The sequence below is a fragment of the Narcine bancroftii genome, chromosome 7, assembly GCF_036971445.1.
Source record: "Narcine bancroftii isolate sNarBan1 chromosome 7, sNarBan1.hap1, whole genome shotgun sequence".
NCBI lineage: Eukaryota > Metazoa > Chordata > Chondrichthyes > Torpediniformes > Narcinidae > Narcine > Narcine bancroftii.
In genome coordinates this window covers 48811071-48830625 of record NC_091475.1, presented here as the reverse complement: position 1 = coordinate 48830625, position 19555 = coordinate 48811071, and the positions used below count along the sequence as shown (strand labels likewise).

At 43.0% G+C, this 19555-nt stretch overlaps 1 protein-coding gene across 4 annotated transcripts in view; it reads right to left on the bottom strand.

Moving 5' to 3' along the window:
* The window catches only part of LOC138738885 (beta-1,4-galactosyltransferase 4-like), a 50744-nt gene that overhangs the window by 11163 nt on the left and 20026 nt on the right, over window positions 1-19555 (bottom strand). For 3 of the 4 annotated variants that reach the window (XM_069890020.1, XM_069890019.1, XM_069890018.1), the window contains 3 exons: window positions 11466-11888; window positions 9040-9272; window positions 6661-6848 (listed from right to left, as the gene is read on the bottom strand). In XM_069890020.1, the coding sequence (XP_069746121.1) occupies window positions 6661-6848; window positions 9040-9272; window positions 11466-11724 (680 nt within the window). In that variant the 5' untranslated portion in view covers window positions 11725-11888. Of the gene's footprint in view, window positions 1-6660; window positions 6849-9039; window positions 9273-11465; window positions 11889-12152; window positions 12236-19555 lie in introns of those variants that run through there. The other variant, XM_069890021.1, reaches the window with a different exon arrangement.

Sequence of the window (19555 nt, the reverse complement as noted above, 5' to 3'; positions counted from 1 at the left end):
TTCCCTGGAACTTAGCAAGCATGAATGTGCCATTTGCATCCTAAATATGCAAGGCCTGGGTGATAGGAACCCCTCTGAGCTTATGCACGAAATGGTGGCCCTGGCGGACGACACACAGACTGTTTCCTTTTTGAGGCCCTGTTCCTTTCCAAGCTGCTGGTACACATCTCCTTAGCGGTTTCCGACATGGATTTCAGCATCCTGCACCTGGTAGCCAAAGAAGCAGACAGACTTTTCCACACCCCATAGCAGAGCTCCATCCATGCTGGTGATGTCGCTGCCTCAACAACCCTGATGGGCTCCTCAGCAGTAGCTGCGGCACAACCACAACACAATGGGCGCCCAGAGAAACAAAACAAATACTGTTTCTATCACTGCAGATGGGGCTGAAACGCCCAGCGGTGCACCCACTTCCCCATCCTCCTACCCCACCACTAAACTAAACACGGCGACAGAAAACGGGCAGGCTGGCCGCTGATAGTGGCCTTGGCGGTTGGTGCTCTTAAAGGCCTACTCTACCTCAAGGACCAACAAACGAAGAGGGACTTCCTAATTGACATGGGTGCAGAGATAAGCCTCATCCCCTGACGTATTTTGAGATCAAACAACCCCAAGGGCCTCCTACTGCAAGTGGCAAATAGTTCCTCCATCCCGAGCTACAAAGCTGCCTAGTCACTATCCATGCAGCAGACACGGTTTTCCACTGGAAGTGCACAATCGCGGCCATGGGACAGGCCCTACTCGGAGCAGACTTCCTTCGGGCATGTGAACTTTTGGTGGATGTGACGAGATGCCGTTTGGTGAATGCTACCACTTTTCAGTCATTCCCCTTCACCATGCAGCAGTGCCCTTTTCTGCCATGAGAAATCCATGCCCTGGGCCAAGATGAGTATGCCCAATTACTGACCAAGTACCCGGCCCTAATACACAATTTCCACGACACTAAGCTGTCACATGGTGTGGAGCACCACATCGAGACTGCCAGGCCTTCAGTGCACGCATGGGTCTGGCGCCTCTCACAGGACAAACTCCAACAAACAAAGGCTGAGTTCACTGCCATGGAGGAGCTGGGGATCATCCATCATTCAAACAGCTCCTGGACCTTCCCATTCCACATGGTACAGAAAAGCTACGGCGGTTGGCACCCGTGTGGCGATTACAGGCAGCTGAATAATGCAACAGTCCCAGACAGGTACCCTATCCCACATGTCCAGGACTTCACTACAAGGCTGCAGGGCAGCCAAATCTTTTCCAAAGTAGACCCTGTCAAAGGGTACCACCAGATCCCGGTGCATCCCAGCGATGTCCCAAAAATAGCCATCATCACACCTTCGGCCTTTTCAAGTTCATACAGATGCCCTTCAGACTGAAGAAGGCAGCCCAGATGTTCCAGCGACTGATGGATGTGGTCGGTAGGAACCTCAACTTCATCTTCGTCTACCTGGACGACATCCTCATCGTCAGCCCCGACGCCAGTACACACAGGATGCACCTGACCCGCCTTTTCAACAGGCTGCAGCAGTTCAGACTCATGGTGAACCCAATTAAGTGCCAATTCAGCCTCAAGACAATAAAATTCCTGGGATACCACATCAACCTAGAGGGAGTCATGCCACTGCCGGACAAGGTAGAGGATATCAGAACTTTCGCAAACTGAGCACGATTAAAGCAGCAGTTCCTGGGGATGGTAAACTTCTATCATCACTTCCTGCCAGGAGTGGCCATCTTCATGCAGCCCCTGTTCAACCTCATAAAGCTCAGCAACAAGATGATCCAGTGGACTCCGAACACCAATGAAGTGTTCCAGACCACGAAAGCGGCATTGGCGCGGGGCACAGTCCTGGCACATCCAGACTCAAACTCCCCCCGGCCCTTACAACAGATGTGTCGGACAGAGCAGTGCTGGAGCAATGAGTTGACAAGCACTGGCATCCTCTTGCCTTCTTCAGTAAACACCTCCGGATGCCAGAGCTCAAATACACCGCATTCGACCGCGAGCTGTTGGCCCTGTACCTGGCGATATGACACCTCAGGTACATGTTAGAGAGAAGGGTTTTCACCGCCTACACAGACCACAAATCACTCACCTATGCACTCAGCAAGGTCTCAGACCCGCGGTCAGCGAGGCAGCAGCGTCACCTCTCCTACATCTCGGAGAATACCATGGACATTCGCCATGTCGCAGGCAAGTCCAATGTGGTGGCTAACACACTATCCAGACCCATGATTGCTGCAAGCTCAGGGAGAGCTCAACATCGCTCAGCTGGCCAAGGACCAGGCGGAGGACGCGGATGTCCAGCCCTACCAGACTGAAGGTCAGCGACTTTTTCCCCTCACCAGGCGGCCCATTCTACTGTGTGACGTATCCACAGGGTTTCCCAGACCCATCCTACCCATGACCTGGTGATGGTGGGTTTTCGATCCACAAGGTCTACAGTCCGCCCGAGGGGGAGGGGGTGGTGGGTGTAGTGGGCCAACTCAAGATGGCGCCAGACCCCTTCACTCCCAAGGAGAAGCCCGCGGTTGACGTGTTTCCCAGGGGAACTCCCCATTTCTGGGTGGTGCACCACCAGCTAGAAAGTGACGCTGCGACACTCTGACATCACTTCCAGAAGCTGGCGCACACATCACTGAAATTGGGTGTTCCCTTATGCGCAGTGCAAGAAATTAAAGTAATAAAGTCAGCTACTGGTTCACCCTTGCACCGCATAGACATCTTTTTATTCCAAACACTGCCATTGCAGACGCAATACCTTCCCCTTTACTCCCATCAACTCTACCCTTTCATAAATCTCCTCCATATCCTGCACATATGTTCTGGCCCCCTCTGCCTCGAGACCGAGCAATGACATGATTTTCCCTGTGCCAACCTAACATCCTATCAGCCTCTACATTCAATATATTGTCTTCTGCAATTTCCACCACCTACAATGTGACCCCACCACCCAGCACATCTTGCCCTATCCTCGGGAAATACTCTCTCCAGAACTCCTTTGTCATCCCTTCCCACTTATCATCCTCTCAGTACCTATTACTGTGACCACAAGAAATGCTACATTTGCACCCAAACCTCCTCCCTCACCACCACTGGGGCCCCCTTTCAGTTTTTCCAAATGAAGCAACACCTCAATTGTGAATCTGCAGGGGTCTTCTACTGTATCCTGTATTCCCATTATGGCCTCTTCCACATCAGAGAGACCAGTCACAGACTGAAGATCATTTCATTGAACACCTTTGCTCTTTCCACTGCAATAAAGGGGACCTCCCAGTGGCCAAACATTTTAATTCCACACAACATTCCCACTGCAACTAGTCTATCCAGATTTTCATGCACTTCCAAAACTGAGGCTACCCACAAATTGGAGGAACAACACTCCATATTCTGTCTGGCCACTCTCCAACCAAACAGCATTTAAATTTGTTAAACCCTGTCCAGAGTCTCTCCCTTTCCCCATCCTGGTCTTCTTTCTTCCAGCTCCCCACCTCTTCCCTTCCTTCTCCATTTAGAGAGCTAACCCCTCCCGCTATCAGTTTTCTCTTCTACCCTCCCATTTCTATACAGTGATGACCTCATCTATCAAGCTACACTTTCCCCACCAACTACCACCGCCCGCCACCATCCTGCCCTTTCCTCCCACCTCTTCTCTCACCAGCTTTTATTCAGATGCCCGTCTATGTTCATATTTTACAAAGGGCTCAGGCCCAAAACTTTGGTCATCCTTTACTTCTTTTTGATGCTGTGTGACCTGCTGAGTTTCTCCTGCATGGGTGTGTATTGCACTTGAACCTGTAGGTGCTGGATTTCAAGCTTTTTCACCTTCTCCCCAAAGGTAGCAGAGAGAATAACTTGTGCTGGATGCAGAGACTGGAAGGGTGGTCGGTGAAGATAAGCAGAATTCTGACTTTGATGCACATGGGGGTAGAGGAAGCCAGAGCAGATGTGTGGGCAGTGGAGGATGTTCTTTAATACTGTGGTATTCTTGGGCATTGAAGCCTTAAATAAGGTGCCACCTAAGAGATTTAAATTTAAAAATCACGTGATTAGGAGGTATGCAATGGCTTCCCTGTAGACTGGTGATGAACAGAAGGTAAAGGAAAGGAATAAATAGGTTATGATTAGGGTGAGATGCTTTGCCTTACAGATCGGTGCTGGAGACTCAGATGTTTATGACCTATAGCAAACAATTATGGTAAAGAGAACTGTCCTTTATTCTAAAAGGATTTGAGCACAAGATATAGACATCCTGCTGGAATATTGTGTACAAAATCAGGATTCTTGGAGAAATAACCTTCCACGTTGCAGAAGGTGAAGTTGGATTGGATAGAATAAAGAGAATGTGCAAGGGGACAAGGCAAGGGTTGCTGTAAGGATAAGCTGTTGAGTAATTTATCTGATTGATACACGGAGACACAGAGAAGATGTGAAATTATTTCTGCTTTCAGTCATCTATCTGTGTCACACTAACTTATTTTTCCACTCTCCATTAGGCTTGGTCTAACCTGTGGAGTAAATTTTCTATCTCTGCATTTCATAGGTCTCTTTAAGCAGGTCACATTGCTTAGATGTTCAACATCTGATCCCACAACAGACTAGAGAGATATGGTTAAAGATTCAAGGATTGACTGAAAACCTATTTGAAGAAAGAGGACGTTGCATTCCTTTAGAGAGGTTTTCAACACATCATAAATCTGGAATAGGCCTGTCTGGTCTGTTTTGGGAGTCTGATGTGGAATGTCTTGCCAATAAACACGAGCATTTGTGACAGTATTAAGAATAGAAGCCTGAAAGAAATAGTAGAAAGAGTGGACCATTCCACATACTACACATCACCTGGTCAACTACACATGAACCATCAGTGGAACATAGTGTAATTCCTACATAGTACACTCTAAAGTGGTTAAGGAGGAATTTAAGCTCCTAAAAGTTACTGATTTTGACACCAAAACTGCAATGCATTGTTCACTTTAAATAGTGTGAACCCCACAAGATGGCACATCCTGAAGTAAACCTTATACAATTAGAACTTGCAAAAGGTACTGAAGATGATGTATAAAGGTGAGAATAGATTACAGAGAAAATTAATGGACAATGGAAATGCATTGAAAGCAGGCAGAGGCTCAATGGGATGAAGTGGCCTCTTTCATAAGGAAATGTAGTAGAGATGATGAGCTGTTGTCAGGTATTCTTCAGGACATATTTCTTAAGTCCAGTGCCTCAGCCAGCCATGATTTTCTGAGACTAGAGGCTTTTTTTAAAAAAAATGGTGCAAAGTCATATTAAAGGCAGATCAATGAATAAAAAGGTGATATTACCTTTTTTATGGAGAAGGCCTATAAGGTTGATCCAGCATTGCTTTCATCTCAGCAGCATTAGGAGCCATCTTCTGGAACTGAGGGAGGCAGGGCGAGTGGTGCAGAAGCACTGCCCATCGCCGTGATGTCAAATATGTGTTGAGAAGGAAAAGCGGCCTATACCCAAAATGGTGACCGAAGAGCAGGTATGAATGCTGGTGGAGATCTGTTCAAGCAGTCTTAGGACTCAGGCAGATCTCCTGCGCAACATAATTAGCTGTATTAACTATATGATATTAAAAATCATGCTTCTTGGTTGCAGGCTGACAACGTCATTAACCTGTCCCTTTGCAGCCGCTTTCAGCGGCATTGCCTTCACGGAGGAGGTAGCGCGAGGTCGCTCCAACTCTGAGTGTATCCCCTGGGGTGGATCGGAGTTCGCCTCCTAAATCTGCCCTCGGAGCCATCTTCAAGATAAGTGAAGCGATGTAAAGGTGGAGAACATCTGCCTTTACATTCACTTTTTTTAACTATAAAAAGGCCTTGGGACAAAACAGAGAACCACACTCAACCATCAATCACCACAACTTTTATCAGTTTCTTTTGAATCTGCCAGAGTGCTCTGCATTCCGCTCCCCTACATCACCCCAACTTCATTCTGTCCACCCACCAATGGATGAGCCTGGGATTCAGCATGCCAATTTCCACAACAACCGACAGTCGGCATTGCAGTAGTGGCTGGCTTTTGCTATATTTTAAGGCATACTGATAGAGCAACACCAGGGTCTGCAATTTCACTCTTCCCCAAATTGAAAGCATTTTGTTCAGTACAATTTAGATGTTTGAATGTTGTGCAACTTTTATAAACTTGCACAACTGTTGCATATGATCAAACTTACAATTATGTAATTCTCAACTCTCAGCCAATGTACATTATTAACTTGAAATCAACTACTGCAATATTTTTTCAACACCAATCCTGTGAGACTCTGGGGTTTTTTCCACTTTCCTCCCACCTTCCAAAAACCTACGAGTTGGTAGGTGGATTAACACTGACAATTGCCCCTTGCGCATTGATGAATGGTTGAACTTATGCGACTTGGTGTGAATAATAAAAAAATTGGATTAAAATTATTGTTGATGGTCAGCTCAGATTTGCTGGTCCAAAGTCCCCAACTCCAAACTATTTTTCTCACCGATTAATTTCATAACTGTTCAAAGCTTAAAATACTCTTATTTAACCCTAATATAATTTTGCAATCTGGGTTTCACCAAATTAGTATGCTGAATCGAAAGTGTTTATTTTTCATTTTGACTTGGATTCAACTATCATCTTGTGCAAAAGTGAAGTTAAGCAATTTCACCTACTTGTATCCAGTTGAATTTCGGCCCACAACAAAATGTTTTGGCTGATAATCACAATGGTACAGATTGAAGTCGTTCTCTGGTATGAGATCAACATCATGAAAAATGAAGCAATCCCACTTGCGCTCCTTCATTGCTTCCAGGAAACCCACGTTGAATAGCTTTGCTCGATTGAATAGATCGTTACCAGCCTGAAGGAGCAAAAGGCAATCAACATGTGCCATTTGCACCAGGATCTCTTATAAAAAAACCATTAAAAATAGGTCTTCCATATTCCTACCAAGTTCAAGATTCCTTTACTGTTATGTAATAAACAGGTGTAATATTACATGAAATTTATATTAATCTGCAGTAAGGCAGATAGATTCACCGTCAGCAGAAATTGCTAGGAACCTCTTACAGTCAGAGAAAGAGAAGCAAAAGAGAGGACCCCCCCTCCCTCCAGTTACTGTGGAATTGCCTCCAGCACTCCTGCCCCCACACAGACTTCAATCCAAATCATCGGCAACCCGACCTCCAGATCCAAACCTCCGACACGATCAGGAATCCTTCAGCGTTCTTGGTACCTTTTGCATCCCTGCTTTGATAACTTCAGTCAGTCTCCAGTAGTCCATAGTCTAGCATGAGTCCTTTGACCTCAGTTGCCAGGAGCCTGCATTGGTTCCTCACCTTGAGTCACTAACAGCCTGCTGCCTATCTGTTCTTCAGCCCCAGATCCCCTCATTAATCGCCACCATGGTCATTGTCTGTCAGGTCATCTCCTCTACTTTTCCTTCTCAAATTGCGGGTGGTCTCTGTTTTCTGGTGCCCTGAGCTAGTCCTCTGCTTCTCTGAATTCTGAAACCCATTGAGGCTGCTGCCGAGTATAGGTGCTACCATTTTGGGTCCAGACCCCGAAGTCGCAGGATTTTAAACCACTGTCATCACCTATAACAGGCCGTTAAAGCCTGTAGGGAGCTGTCAGCAGAACCGTACAAGGGAGCGCTGTGTCTCCTCTCCTCGCTCTCTGCATTTCTGCACCAGAGGCAGTATTGCCTTTGCAGCAATTCCGGCAGCGCTGCTATTTTTTCTCTACCAGCAGGCTTCTCCAATTTATAAAAACTGAGCCAATGTTTTAAAGATTTTGAGAGATTTAGCACAAATTCTCATTAAGGTCTTCAGATAATTTATGTTAATCATCTAAGTGAGCAGCATTTTTTTGAACAGAATTAAAATTCAAGGGTGTACATCAAGATCCACAGGTATATTAATAGATGGCATTTGAGTTGAAAAGAAAGACCATTACAAAGTAGTATTCAACACAAATATAAAAACAATTGTCTTAAAAAAATAAGGAATGGATTTGGAAAATGAAGGAAGATGGGAAGAAGCAATTCAGATAGAGAGAGATAACAAATGAGCAACTGAACAGTAGGTACAATCAACAAAGAACAAAATAAAAGGAACAATTTCATCCCTTTCCATAAACAGGTCAACACATCTCCAGGAGAAAAAGTTTTTTTCATTTAAAGGAAACATTTCTGGATATATATTCAGCAAGAGAAACTATTTGGAAATTAATTCATGTCAAATCTGGTTAGAAAGTAGCCCTGCTGCAGTAAAGGCAGCACTGCCACAAACCCAGGAAGAGCACAGGGAGTGGAGACACTCCTCCACGGGATCCTACTGCTTGGTTGTCAGGCGGTGGCCCAGTGCATTTTTAAACAATCTGTACATCTGAACTGGTGGCATTTTTTCTTCCCCAATCAACGGCCTATTGACGTATGCATCCAAGACAACAGTACCAACAATTGGCACCCTACACCATGGGGGAAGTGTTCTCCAGTGGAACAAGCAACTAGTGCAGGTACCAAAGCAGAGATATCAGGAAGTAGAAGCCTAGGAGAGGATCCAAACAGGATCGAGGGCTCAGCGGGTGAAGGACTTGCATCAGGCTGCGGACTGCTGGACATTAGCTGGCGGGAATCAGGTATTGCAACTGGGATTTAGAAGGGTACCAAGGGTGAGCAAGGCTACTGAAGGACCTTGGATGCTGACAGCTTCCTAATCGTATCAGGGGTTTGGAACCAGAAGAGAAGGGGAACTTGGATATCTGAAGCTTGGTTTCATAGTTGGAATAGGACTATGACATCAGAAGAGATGGCAGGATGCTTGGACACTTGATGTCGCTGGAGCAGCTCTCCATTGCTTCTCTTCGTCTGCTTAGTAAAGGTGCTGAACGAGTAATTCTTTTTGAGTATTTACATATATTGCAATAAAATAATCTTGAATGTAATAAAATCAAGTCCATCAATATAAGATGACACAAAAGTAATTCAAAGGTTAAATAGCTGTGTAAATATAACAAAGACCTGTCTTTCCTGTACTCTTTAACTATTGTACCTGTTGAATGACATATATCCCATAATCCAGAAGCTGCCGTTGTAGAAATGGATGCAAATGTTCAAGTAAATATAGGAGATGTCTTTCCCGATTCCTAAATGGAATCAGAATAGCAATACGTTGAATTGGCTGGCACTTCTCAGGAGCAAACATCCCTCTCTGTACTTTTGTGTTCTTCTTCTCAATTTGCTCCAATGTGAGATTTGCATCAAACTTTAAATTGATTCCGCCACCTAAAAGAAAAAAAAAAGTTTCCTTTGTCCCATTATTTGTTAATGGCGTGACAATCTCTCAACTACATTAATTGTAATTTTTAATCAAATTTAATTATTTATTTCGACTGTTTACAATATTCTCTTTTTTAATTTTTTTTTGTTTTTCATTATTTTTATTAACATTGAAATTTCACATCCAAAAATAGAGTACATATAGATATGTTAAAATTCAAAAAGATACATTGCACTTAAATCATATCATTTCATCCAAGGTACTCCACATTTTAATCAAACAGATTATATTTCTTGTTAGTGGGTTTAGATTTTCCTTTTTTTAATAATAAAATATCAATACACTAAGTTGTTTGGCCAGAAAATAGAAAGGGAAGACAGAATTCTTATTGGAGTGATAAATTACCTCATTAGTCAACATTTCTATCTTTATAACAAATCAAAGATTATAAAAATAATTAAAAAAAGGTCCCCACAGTGTTTGAAAATTTAAATTCAAATCAGAAATTGAGTATCTAATCTTCTCTCAGTTTAAACATGACATGAGGACACGTAGCTATTGAGCAACACCGCCTACCTAGCCATGAGAAATAAAAGCTAATACACATAACTCAGATGTCTTTAACGTTATGTCACTCTCTCCAATGATACCAAATAAAGCAGTTAGGGGATTTGGTTTAAAATTAACTTTAAAAAATGCAGAAAAAGTTTGAAATACTTCATTCCAACATTTCTCAAGATTCTGACATGTCCAAAACAAGTGAATTAATGAAGCATCTCCATTGTTGCATTTATCACAATGAGGAGATACACCTATATAAAAAAACCACATAGTTTGACTTTGGACTTTTGAGCCCTATGGACTACTTTAAATTGTAAGAGAGAGCGGTGGGCACATAAAGAAGAGGTATTAATAAATTTGAAAATTACATTCCAAGTTTCTTTAGGAATTGAAAGCTGTAGGTTCTGTTCCCAAGCCTTTTAAATTTTATATGATGGGAGCCTCTCTTATTCCTAGCATCAAATCAAAAATGTTAGATATTGAACAATTATAGAAATGTTGTAATTTAAAAATTACATCAATTAAATTCTTATCAGTCCTCAGGAAATGTATGTAAATGAGATAGTAAAAACTCTCTAATCTGTAGATAACAAAGAAAATGAGTATTTGGTAGGCTGTATTATTCTGAAAGTTGCTTAAAGGAAGCGAGACTCTCCTCCACAAATAAATCTTTTAAACAATTAATGCCCAATCTATACTATTCTTTAAAAGTTACATCATTCATGAAAGGTTTAAATAAATAATTAGATAAAATAGGACTAGAGAAAATTTCATTAAATCAAAATGTTTTCTAAATTGTATCCATATCCTCAAAGAAGAGAGATGAGAGAAAATTTTGTTACAGAGTTCGATTCCAGAGAGATCAATATTGGACAGTCGAATCATTGTTTTTTTTTAAACCTACAAATTAAACAAATAGAATCTATTGTCTGTAAATTAGTACAGACTTAAATCTAATAAAAAATACAGAACATGCTACATTTTGTCTCCTCACTCAAACATATTTGCAAGGATTTATGTGATTACACAGAAAAATGTACATAAAGTATAGCTTGGCAATTCAATCCATTGAGACTCTTTTGCTACTACTTAGCTGATCTGTACAAAAACTTTGTTTACTCACCTTTGATTTGTATCCTAATTAATAAAACTTTGGATCTGGTCTTGATAATTGCACCAAATTACACACACATATAAATTAAGATGCAGGATTTCTTATATTATAACAGGAGGTCAACTCAAAGACGACATACATTGGCTGCAAAGAACATTTACAACCTCCCTCTCCCCCTACAAATCCTTTTTCAATAATGCCAATTAAATAAGCTCAATTACACTGGCCACCTGCCGTCTCCACAATCAATCTTGATGATGAAGGGATTGACTTGGAAATGTCAACAATTCCCTTGCTTTCCTCTCATTCTGGCATATGCAGTCTCTTGTATGCAATTACAAATTGTTACCCATTAAATGAAGGCAACACTTCAGGAACTTTATTTTTGGGGAAGAATACTCATTCACAGTATTCTTCCCCATAAATTAGTAAATGTATAAACTTGTAGATCTCCAAACCAAATCATTTTGAAATGTTTGCAAATATTTCCTCCCTTCTCTAGAGTAAATTGCCCCATACTCACGTAGGAATGGTGTTAGAAAAGGGCACAATGGCAAAGGTCTTGGAGTTGGAGATATTTTTGTGGAACTTGGTAATGCCTTCCATTCTTCAACCTGTTCCGCCACCTTCCAAAATCTCTGCAAAAATTCTTTGGATTTAACTCCCAATATGATCTCCTCTTTATAAATGATTAACAGCCAAACAACAGAGCCAAGAGTAAGAATAATAAACAGAAATATGAATCTTTTTAAAAAAATTCTAAATGACAATTTCCAAATCATTGTACCAGAATGACAGTTCTGGTAATAGATCACAGTAATAGATCACAGACAAGCAATACTCGACTTGTGACAGAAAAAAAATTGTGGATTCTTTACAATAATTTACTCCATTCACATGTTGTTGTCCAGGATATATATGTACTTAGTTTTGCAAGTCATTCAACCTATAAGACAAAAAAAATGTAATCAAGTTAAATAACACATTCAAAGTGAGTAAAATATCAAATAATTTTTTAGGCAAAATTGGTTGCAATTTACAGAACCAAGCTCTCTACCTGAAAAAGAGCAATAATGTAATCTAACCAAGACAGAAATTCTGTATTAAACAGTAGATTAATCTTGTTTCATGATCATCGGTGCTACTCAACAGATGATTTACTTTAGTTGTAGGTAAGAATGTGGAAAATCACTAGGATACTAAAAAATACCTCAGACACAATCTTTATCTCCAAATGTTCCACCAAAGTCTCTGCAGGATCCAACCATCTGTAAGCTTGTGCTTAAATTTCCCCTGAAAATAATAACATTTCTAAACTTCCTGCACTCAATGCAGTCCACAAAATGCACCAGGACTTAATCAGCTGTAAATTTTCGTCATTTGACCAATACAGATTCAGAATTATTTCATTTCAGAGAGGATGAGATTGATGGCCTCATTATAACAATTGAATGTTCCAAACTACCCATGTGGTAAAACCCAAACCCAGAATGCCATACTGTTACAACTCATGCAATATTAAAATGAAATACAAAATTGGAGGTAAGTAAGAAAATATGTAGATGCTGGGCTCTAGTGCAGAATATAAAAGTGCCTGAGAAAGTCAGCAAGTCATGCAGCATCCATAGGAAGTAAAATACAGTCAATGTTTTGGCCCTGAGGTTTGCATCAGGTATGTGGAAAGTTAGGCAGACGTCTGAGCAAAAGGTGGGGGAAAATGGAGAGAAAGGGAAAGGAGCACAGGCTAACAGGCAAGTGGTAACAGGTGGGAGAGTAAGTAAGCAGATGAGAAAGAAGCTAAGAAGGGCAAGAGGGAAGAGCAACAAGAAAAATAGCTTTCTGACAGGATTGACAGATTTTGTTGTGCCTGTATTGTTTCTAGATATGTTTTTGGGAGATAAATTGGGGAACATTTTTTTAGTGTAGATCACATACAAACACTTCAAAACAGATCTCATTTAAAATACTGGAGTCCTGGGGGCCTTTGCAAAAACTTTGTAGAGTGCCCAAGAGACTTCACTAATGAATGGTTGTTTTAAAAAGCAACAGATGAAAGAGATCAGAGGAGTAGTTCGGAGCTGCAGGCTATCTAGAGTGCAGCTTGCTATTCTAAGAGGGTCATGTAGTTTTACAAGCAGAGAGAGTCAAACAGGCTTTTCTGAGAGAGAGAGAGAGAGAGAGAGAGAAAGAGAGAGAGAGAAAGAGAGAGAGAGAGAGAGAGACTTCAGTTCTGCAGTTCTACAGTCAGCAGCAGTAGCTTGGACTGAAACAGAACAAGCTAGCAAGCTTGTGGAAAAACCCCATTTGGAAGACAGGTTGAAAGTCTCCTCTCATCCTTCTACGCTCAAAAGAGAAAAGTCCTAGCAATGCTGACCTTGTCTCATAAAACTTGTTTTCCAATCCAGGGAACATCCTGGTCAATCTCCTTTGCACCCTCTCCATGGCTTCCACATCCTTTGAATAATGAGGTGGCCAGAACTGAACACAATACTTCATGTGGTCTCAGCAGTTACAACATGACCTCTCTACTCCTGAACTCAATCCTCCATTAATGAAGCCCAACAGCCCATGGGCCTTCATAACTATCCTGTAAACCTGTGTAGCAGCCTTGAGGGATGTATGGATTTGAACCTGTGACAGATTGTTATATTTTATATTGTATATAGATATGTTTTAGAAGATAAATTGTGGGGTTTTTAGTTAGGTCACACACAGATACAAACACTTCAAAACAGATCTCATTTAAAATGCTGGAGCTCTGCTCAAGTCATTGAGTACAGGTTCCAAGTGCCTTTGCAAAATCTTTGAAGAATGCTTATAAGGACTTCACAAGTACGTATTAATTGGACATGCTGTGGAGTAATGGATTATTCTTTTGGAAAGCAACAGATGAACAGACTCGAAGATTAGGTCCAGTGCCGCAGTATGAATTCAATTTGCTGTTCTAGGAAGGTCATTTGGTTTTGCAAGCAGTGTGTGTGTGCGTGTGCGTGTGTGTGTGTGTGTGTGGTGTGTGTGTGTGGTGTGTGTGTGTGTGTGTGTGTGTGTGTGTGTGTGTGTGTGTGTGTGTGTGTGTGTGTGAGAGAAAGAGAGAAAGATTTCAGTTCTACATTCTACAGTACAGCAGCAGCAGCTGGGAAACAAAAAGGGACTCTGTGGTGACCTGAAAGAAAGAGGTTACCACCTGGAAAACACTGATGGGCCAGGTTTCTTCGGCAAGACATTGAAGTGGCTGATCACAAACATCTCTCTGAAAAATCATCAAGAACCTTCCTGAGCAGTAACCATTTACCTTTCAAGCATCAAAGCGTGGAGAGCTTCATAAATGTTAAATTCTGTGCACAGTATAAGAATTGCCTGCAACCAGTGAACTGTGAATCAAAGAACTTTTCTTAACTTATACACACATTACATACACATGCACTTAATTAGAAGGGGGTTAAGTTAGGTTGAGTAAGTTAATAGTAATAAGTTAGAATTTGATCCTATTTTCATGTTTAAAGATAATTAAAACCAACTTTTGTTTAAGTAACCATTTCACTTGGTGAATTTCTATTGCTGGTGGGTTTTGGGGTCCTCTGGGCCCATAACAAACCCCAAGGTCCCTTTGTTTATCCATACTCCTAAGTAACTGACCATTAACCCTACATTCAGCCTTCTGGTTTGTCCTTCCAAAATGCATCACCTCACACTTATCCGGATTGAGCTCCATTTGCCACGTTTCTGCCCAATTTTGCAAGGTTACCTGTAACTTTCGACAACTTTCAGCTCCATCCACAACTTCTCCAACATTCGTGTCATCTGCAACTTACTCACCCATCCTTCTGCCTCTTCATCCAGGTCATTTATAAAAATCATAAAGAGCAGGGGTCCCAGAACAGATCCCTGAGCACTCCACTAGTCACCAACCTCCAGGCAGAATACTTTCCTTCCATTACTACTCTCTGCTTTCTTTCTGCAAGCCAATTTTTTATCCATACAGCTAATAGATCCCATGCCTCATGACTTTCTGGATGAGTCTCTTGTGAGGTCCTTGTCAAATGCCTTGCTAAAATCCATGTAGACCACATCTACCACCCTACCCTCATCAATTTCTTTGTTACCTCAAAAAACTCAATTAGGCTCGTGAGGCACAACCTTCCCTTCACAAAACTAAATGCTCATAGATCCTATCCTTAAGTATCCTCTCCAATAGTTCACATACCACAGACATTAAACTCACCGGTCAATAATTCCCAGGATTTTCCCTATTAGGTTTTTTAAACAAGGGGACAACATTTACCATTCTCCAATCCTCCAGCACCTCCCTGTGGCCATAGAGGACTCAAAGATCTTTGCTAGCGCCCCAGCTATTTCTTCTCTCCCCAGCAACCTGGGGTATATTGCGTCCAGCCCTGGGAATTTATCAATCTTGATATTTCTTAGAAGTTCAAACACTTCCTCTTCCTTAATCTCCACATTGTCCAGCACACAGACCTGTTCTATTCCAACCTCACCCTGGTCAAGGTCCTTTTCTTTTGGGAATACTGAAGCAAAACATTCATTTAGGACCCCCCCTCCCCAACTTCCTCTGCTCCAGGCACATTTCATCATTTATCCTTTAGCAGCCCCTTCCTCATTCTCGGCATCCTTCTGTTCTTCACATGTGCACATGTGGAGTTCTCCTTAATCCTACATGTTGATAATGATGTTACATGTTAATCCTACAAATTGTTTGTTAATTTAGTAATTGAACACCTGGCTGTTCTCCTCCTGACATACAAGCAGAGAATGAGGACTACAGCACCAGTGGGAAGACAGTGAAAGTATGGTTGCAGGAGGCAGAGAAGCACTTTTAGCACAGTTTTGAATTGGTGAAATAGACTATATTCAAGGACTCATCCTCAGACCTGAATAAATAGAGTAGACAGCAGTTGAGGCTGACTTCATCAAGATCTGTGTGGATGAATGTGTGCCCATTTGCGTATTCTGGGAGTTCCCCAACCAGAAGCCATGAGGAATCAAAAGATTTGTACCCTATTGAAACAGAGATCAAAGGCATTTAAGATTGGTAATCCAGCTCTCTAGTGTAAGTCCAGGCATGCAGGTTTGGCACGTATCTACTATAAACCTCCTCCAGGCAACACTGACATCACATTTAGCCCTCCCTCCGACGTAACAGACAAATGTGCTGCTTATATAATGTGGAAACTAGTGAGACTAGCAACGCTGGTGCTGCGAGTGCAGGTGGGGGGGGGGGGGGAATGCCCACGAATACCCTCCTTTGGCACCCAACCCTACAGGTACAAAGGCCATCAGAGCAGTAAAGAGGCAATTCTAAAGGAAGCTACAGACAGTCAGATACTTGCCAGTTATGGCAGGGATTGCAGACTATTACATCCCACAAGCTCCATGCCAAACACCATAAATGGTTGTGATGCTTCACTACCTGATGAGCTGAACACTTTTATGCTTGCTTTGCGAAGGAGAACTAAATAGTGCCAACGAGAATTCTTGCAGAGGATGACGACCCTGTGACATCAGTCTCTGAGGCCAAAGTCAAAAAATCATTCATGAGGGTGATCCCTCGCAGGACATCAGGCTCTGATGGCATATCTGGCAGGATACTGAAAATCTATGCTAACCAACTATTCGATGTGTTCACAGACGTTTTCAACCTCTCATTGCTGCAGTCAAAGGTTCCCACCTGTTTCAAAAGGGCATCAATCATCCTATTGCCCAGGAAAAGAAGAATGAGCTGCCTCAATGACTATCACCCAGTAGCACTAACTTCTACTGTGATGAAATGGTTTGAGAGGTTGGTGTGGAAGGAAATATGATTTTAATCAAGTAGACGCCAAGACAGAAGAGGATGAGAAATTAACTCACACGAAGTTATTGGAATGTGATAAGGATGCGTCCTTATCTGTTTCCTGCTTTTCAATCTGTCTTGTAACCTTACTGTGTGAGAGGGAGTACATATCCTGTAGGAATTGATTAAAGACTTGTTTGTTTCGGGTTATAAAAGCTTGTTCTCTGCCTGATACGGGCAGAGTCTCTGTTGTGGACTCTCCAAGGTTAATCTTGTCAATAAACTCTTCTGAAACGATCTCCCGGGCTGTGTTTTCTATTTAAATAATTATAGATACCCGAAGAAATCGGTGACAGAATCTGGCGCTGTGAGCAGGGTCCTCGTTTGCAGGATCACGGACATAGTGAATGGGTGACGGCCCTGACCAAGAACCTAGTTGAAAGGGGGTGAGGCAGGCTCACACACCAAGACCCCTGTATAGAAGGGTGAGGTGAACGTCGAGACCTCCGCAAGGACGGAGTGAGACACTGATAAGACTTGGGTAAATAAATTGAACTCTAAAGCAGCCCGGGGCGACTAAATGGAAGGAAGAAACATCGGTGACGCACATAAAGGTAGAAGAAAACTGTTGTCGCTTTGCTATTTTGTGTATCCTAATTCTGTTAAGTCTGTAAACAGATGGGAAATTGTCAGACTAAAGAGACAGAGCCCGGTCGAGCGGCTGGCTCCATTCCCGGGAAAAAGCCTAAGCCTGCCATAGAAAGATCTACAAAGGCGAGATCGAAACAACACAAATGAAAAGAACAGGTTGGAGACCCACTGCAGCCTCCAGGCTCACCTGCGGAAATCGTAATGAATGAGACAGGTAACTGGGACTATGCCATACCATTCAGTAATGATCTCTACAGATGGTACCAGGGAGTCTGGCCATATGGGGGAACACTTGATTTAAAAGTAATATCCTACTTCAAAGATGACGTTCAGTCGGGAGGAGGGGATCCGATGTGGGATGTTAATTATTTTAAAGACGGTTTTATAGTCTGGACCAAGGTGGCAGGGCACCACCACCTGTGGCCTAAACCGCCGCAGAGTAAATTGCCTTCAAGCCCCATGAACTAACCGCCTCCATATCCCGACCCGAATGTGAGGGCCCCCCAACCTGTCCCGCTGTATCCATGATTGCCCACAAACTATGACAGGAAAGGATGGGATGATCTAATTCAGACCGCTGCCACCTATGGCCACCAACAAGTGCCGGGAGCTGCCTTGCCAGTGGTGGCGGCGACTGGTCCAATACCTCCACCTGTACCTGCTCCCGCAAGTGTCCCACCCACACCCCTGGATGAGGCCACTGCGCCCAGGGATCCCCCAGTGAGAGGGCATCTCCCGAGGATGGAGGAGGGCGCTGAGGAAGAGGAAGGGGAACCCAGGACGCAAGTCCGTACCCGGAGTCAGACCAAAGCTGGTCTACCTAATTCTATTTCTCGATACCCTAGAGTTATGATAGGCAACACCCCAATCTTGAAACCTTGGACGCCAGCTGAGGCACGGGATATGATCACTAATGCCCCTGACCCTGTTAAGGCCCCCATTAGATTTCACCACTGGCTAGACCAGACCTGCCACCTTTACCATCCCCTACCAGGAGATGTCCGATCGTTACTTCAGGCCTCGTATGGCTCTCATTGGCAGGTGGTGAAAGAATCATTCACTATACCGCCTGGAGAGAACGGGGATTGGAGAACAGATGACACTATGGCAGATAATGGGAATGAGTCCATGGTCCACTGGTTGCAAAACAGGGGAAGAAAAGCTATCATGCGGAGTGCCAAAAGATATGGGGATATTGGAGAGATCACCCGCTATCTCCAGAAAATGGGAGACTAAATGATGGAATTCGTAATTCGATTTAAAAACACCTGGGAGGAAATTGCTGGGGTGCCCCTACATGATAACCAGTCCTTGGCGGTACAAACCTTGCTTTTGTATGCTGCCTCAAAATGTATAAGATGAAGCAATTGGAAACAACTGGGTGGATATTATCATGGTATTGGCTAATATGGATAGGGAAGGACTGTTTACACAAAAGGAAAAGCGAGCCAGACAGTTTTATATGCACATGAAGGGAGAAAAGAGAGGACGAGGTAGATCCTGAGATAAGGGTGACGATCAGTGCCGCAACTGCGGAAAAAGGGGCCATTGAGCGCGGGAGTGTAGAAGTCAATCCCGAAGAGGAGGCTGGCAAAAGAAGGGTACCCGATGCCCGGAGGAATTCTAACCTGATCCAGAACTGTGGCCTATGGCCAGCGACCCCAATTCTCTTTTCGATAACCGAACCCATAGGGGTGCCCAGAGGAACCGGTGGTGCAGGCTCCTCTCGTCCAATTTTCCTCCAGTGGAGAGACCCAACCCATTTTCAGTGTAAAATTGGGACAGAGGGAGAGTTTAATATTGGTTGATACCAGAGCCACCATGTCCTCTGTATCGCCATCCTCGGGAGTGCCCCTTAGTTACAAGACAATTGGCAGCATTAGGGGATACAATAGTCCCATGATAGATCCACTTTCACAACCAATGACCCTAATGGTTGGAGACACCAAGATACAAGAAGAGCCTACTGTTTCGGCCACTACCCCTGTCCCCATATTAAGGAGACAGGCTCTGTGCAAAATGAATGCAACATTGTACTGTACAGGGGAGGGAATATTTATGGATTTGCCCACCTCTCACGCATATCAGCTCATCCGCACAACGGCGGACGATGAACTCGATATGAACAGAAATCCAACTCACTTTGGCTGGTGGTTAGAGACTAACCCCTT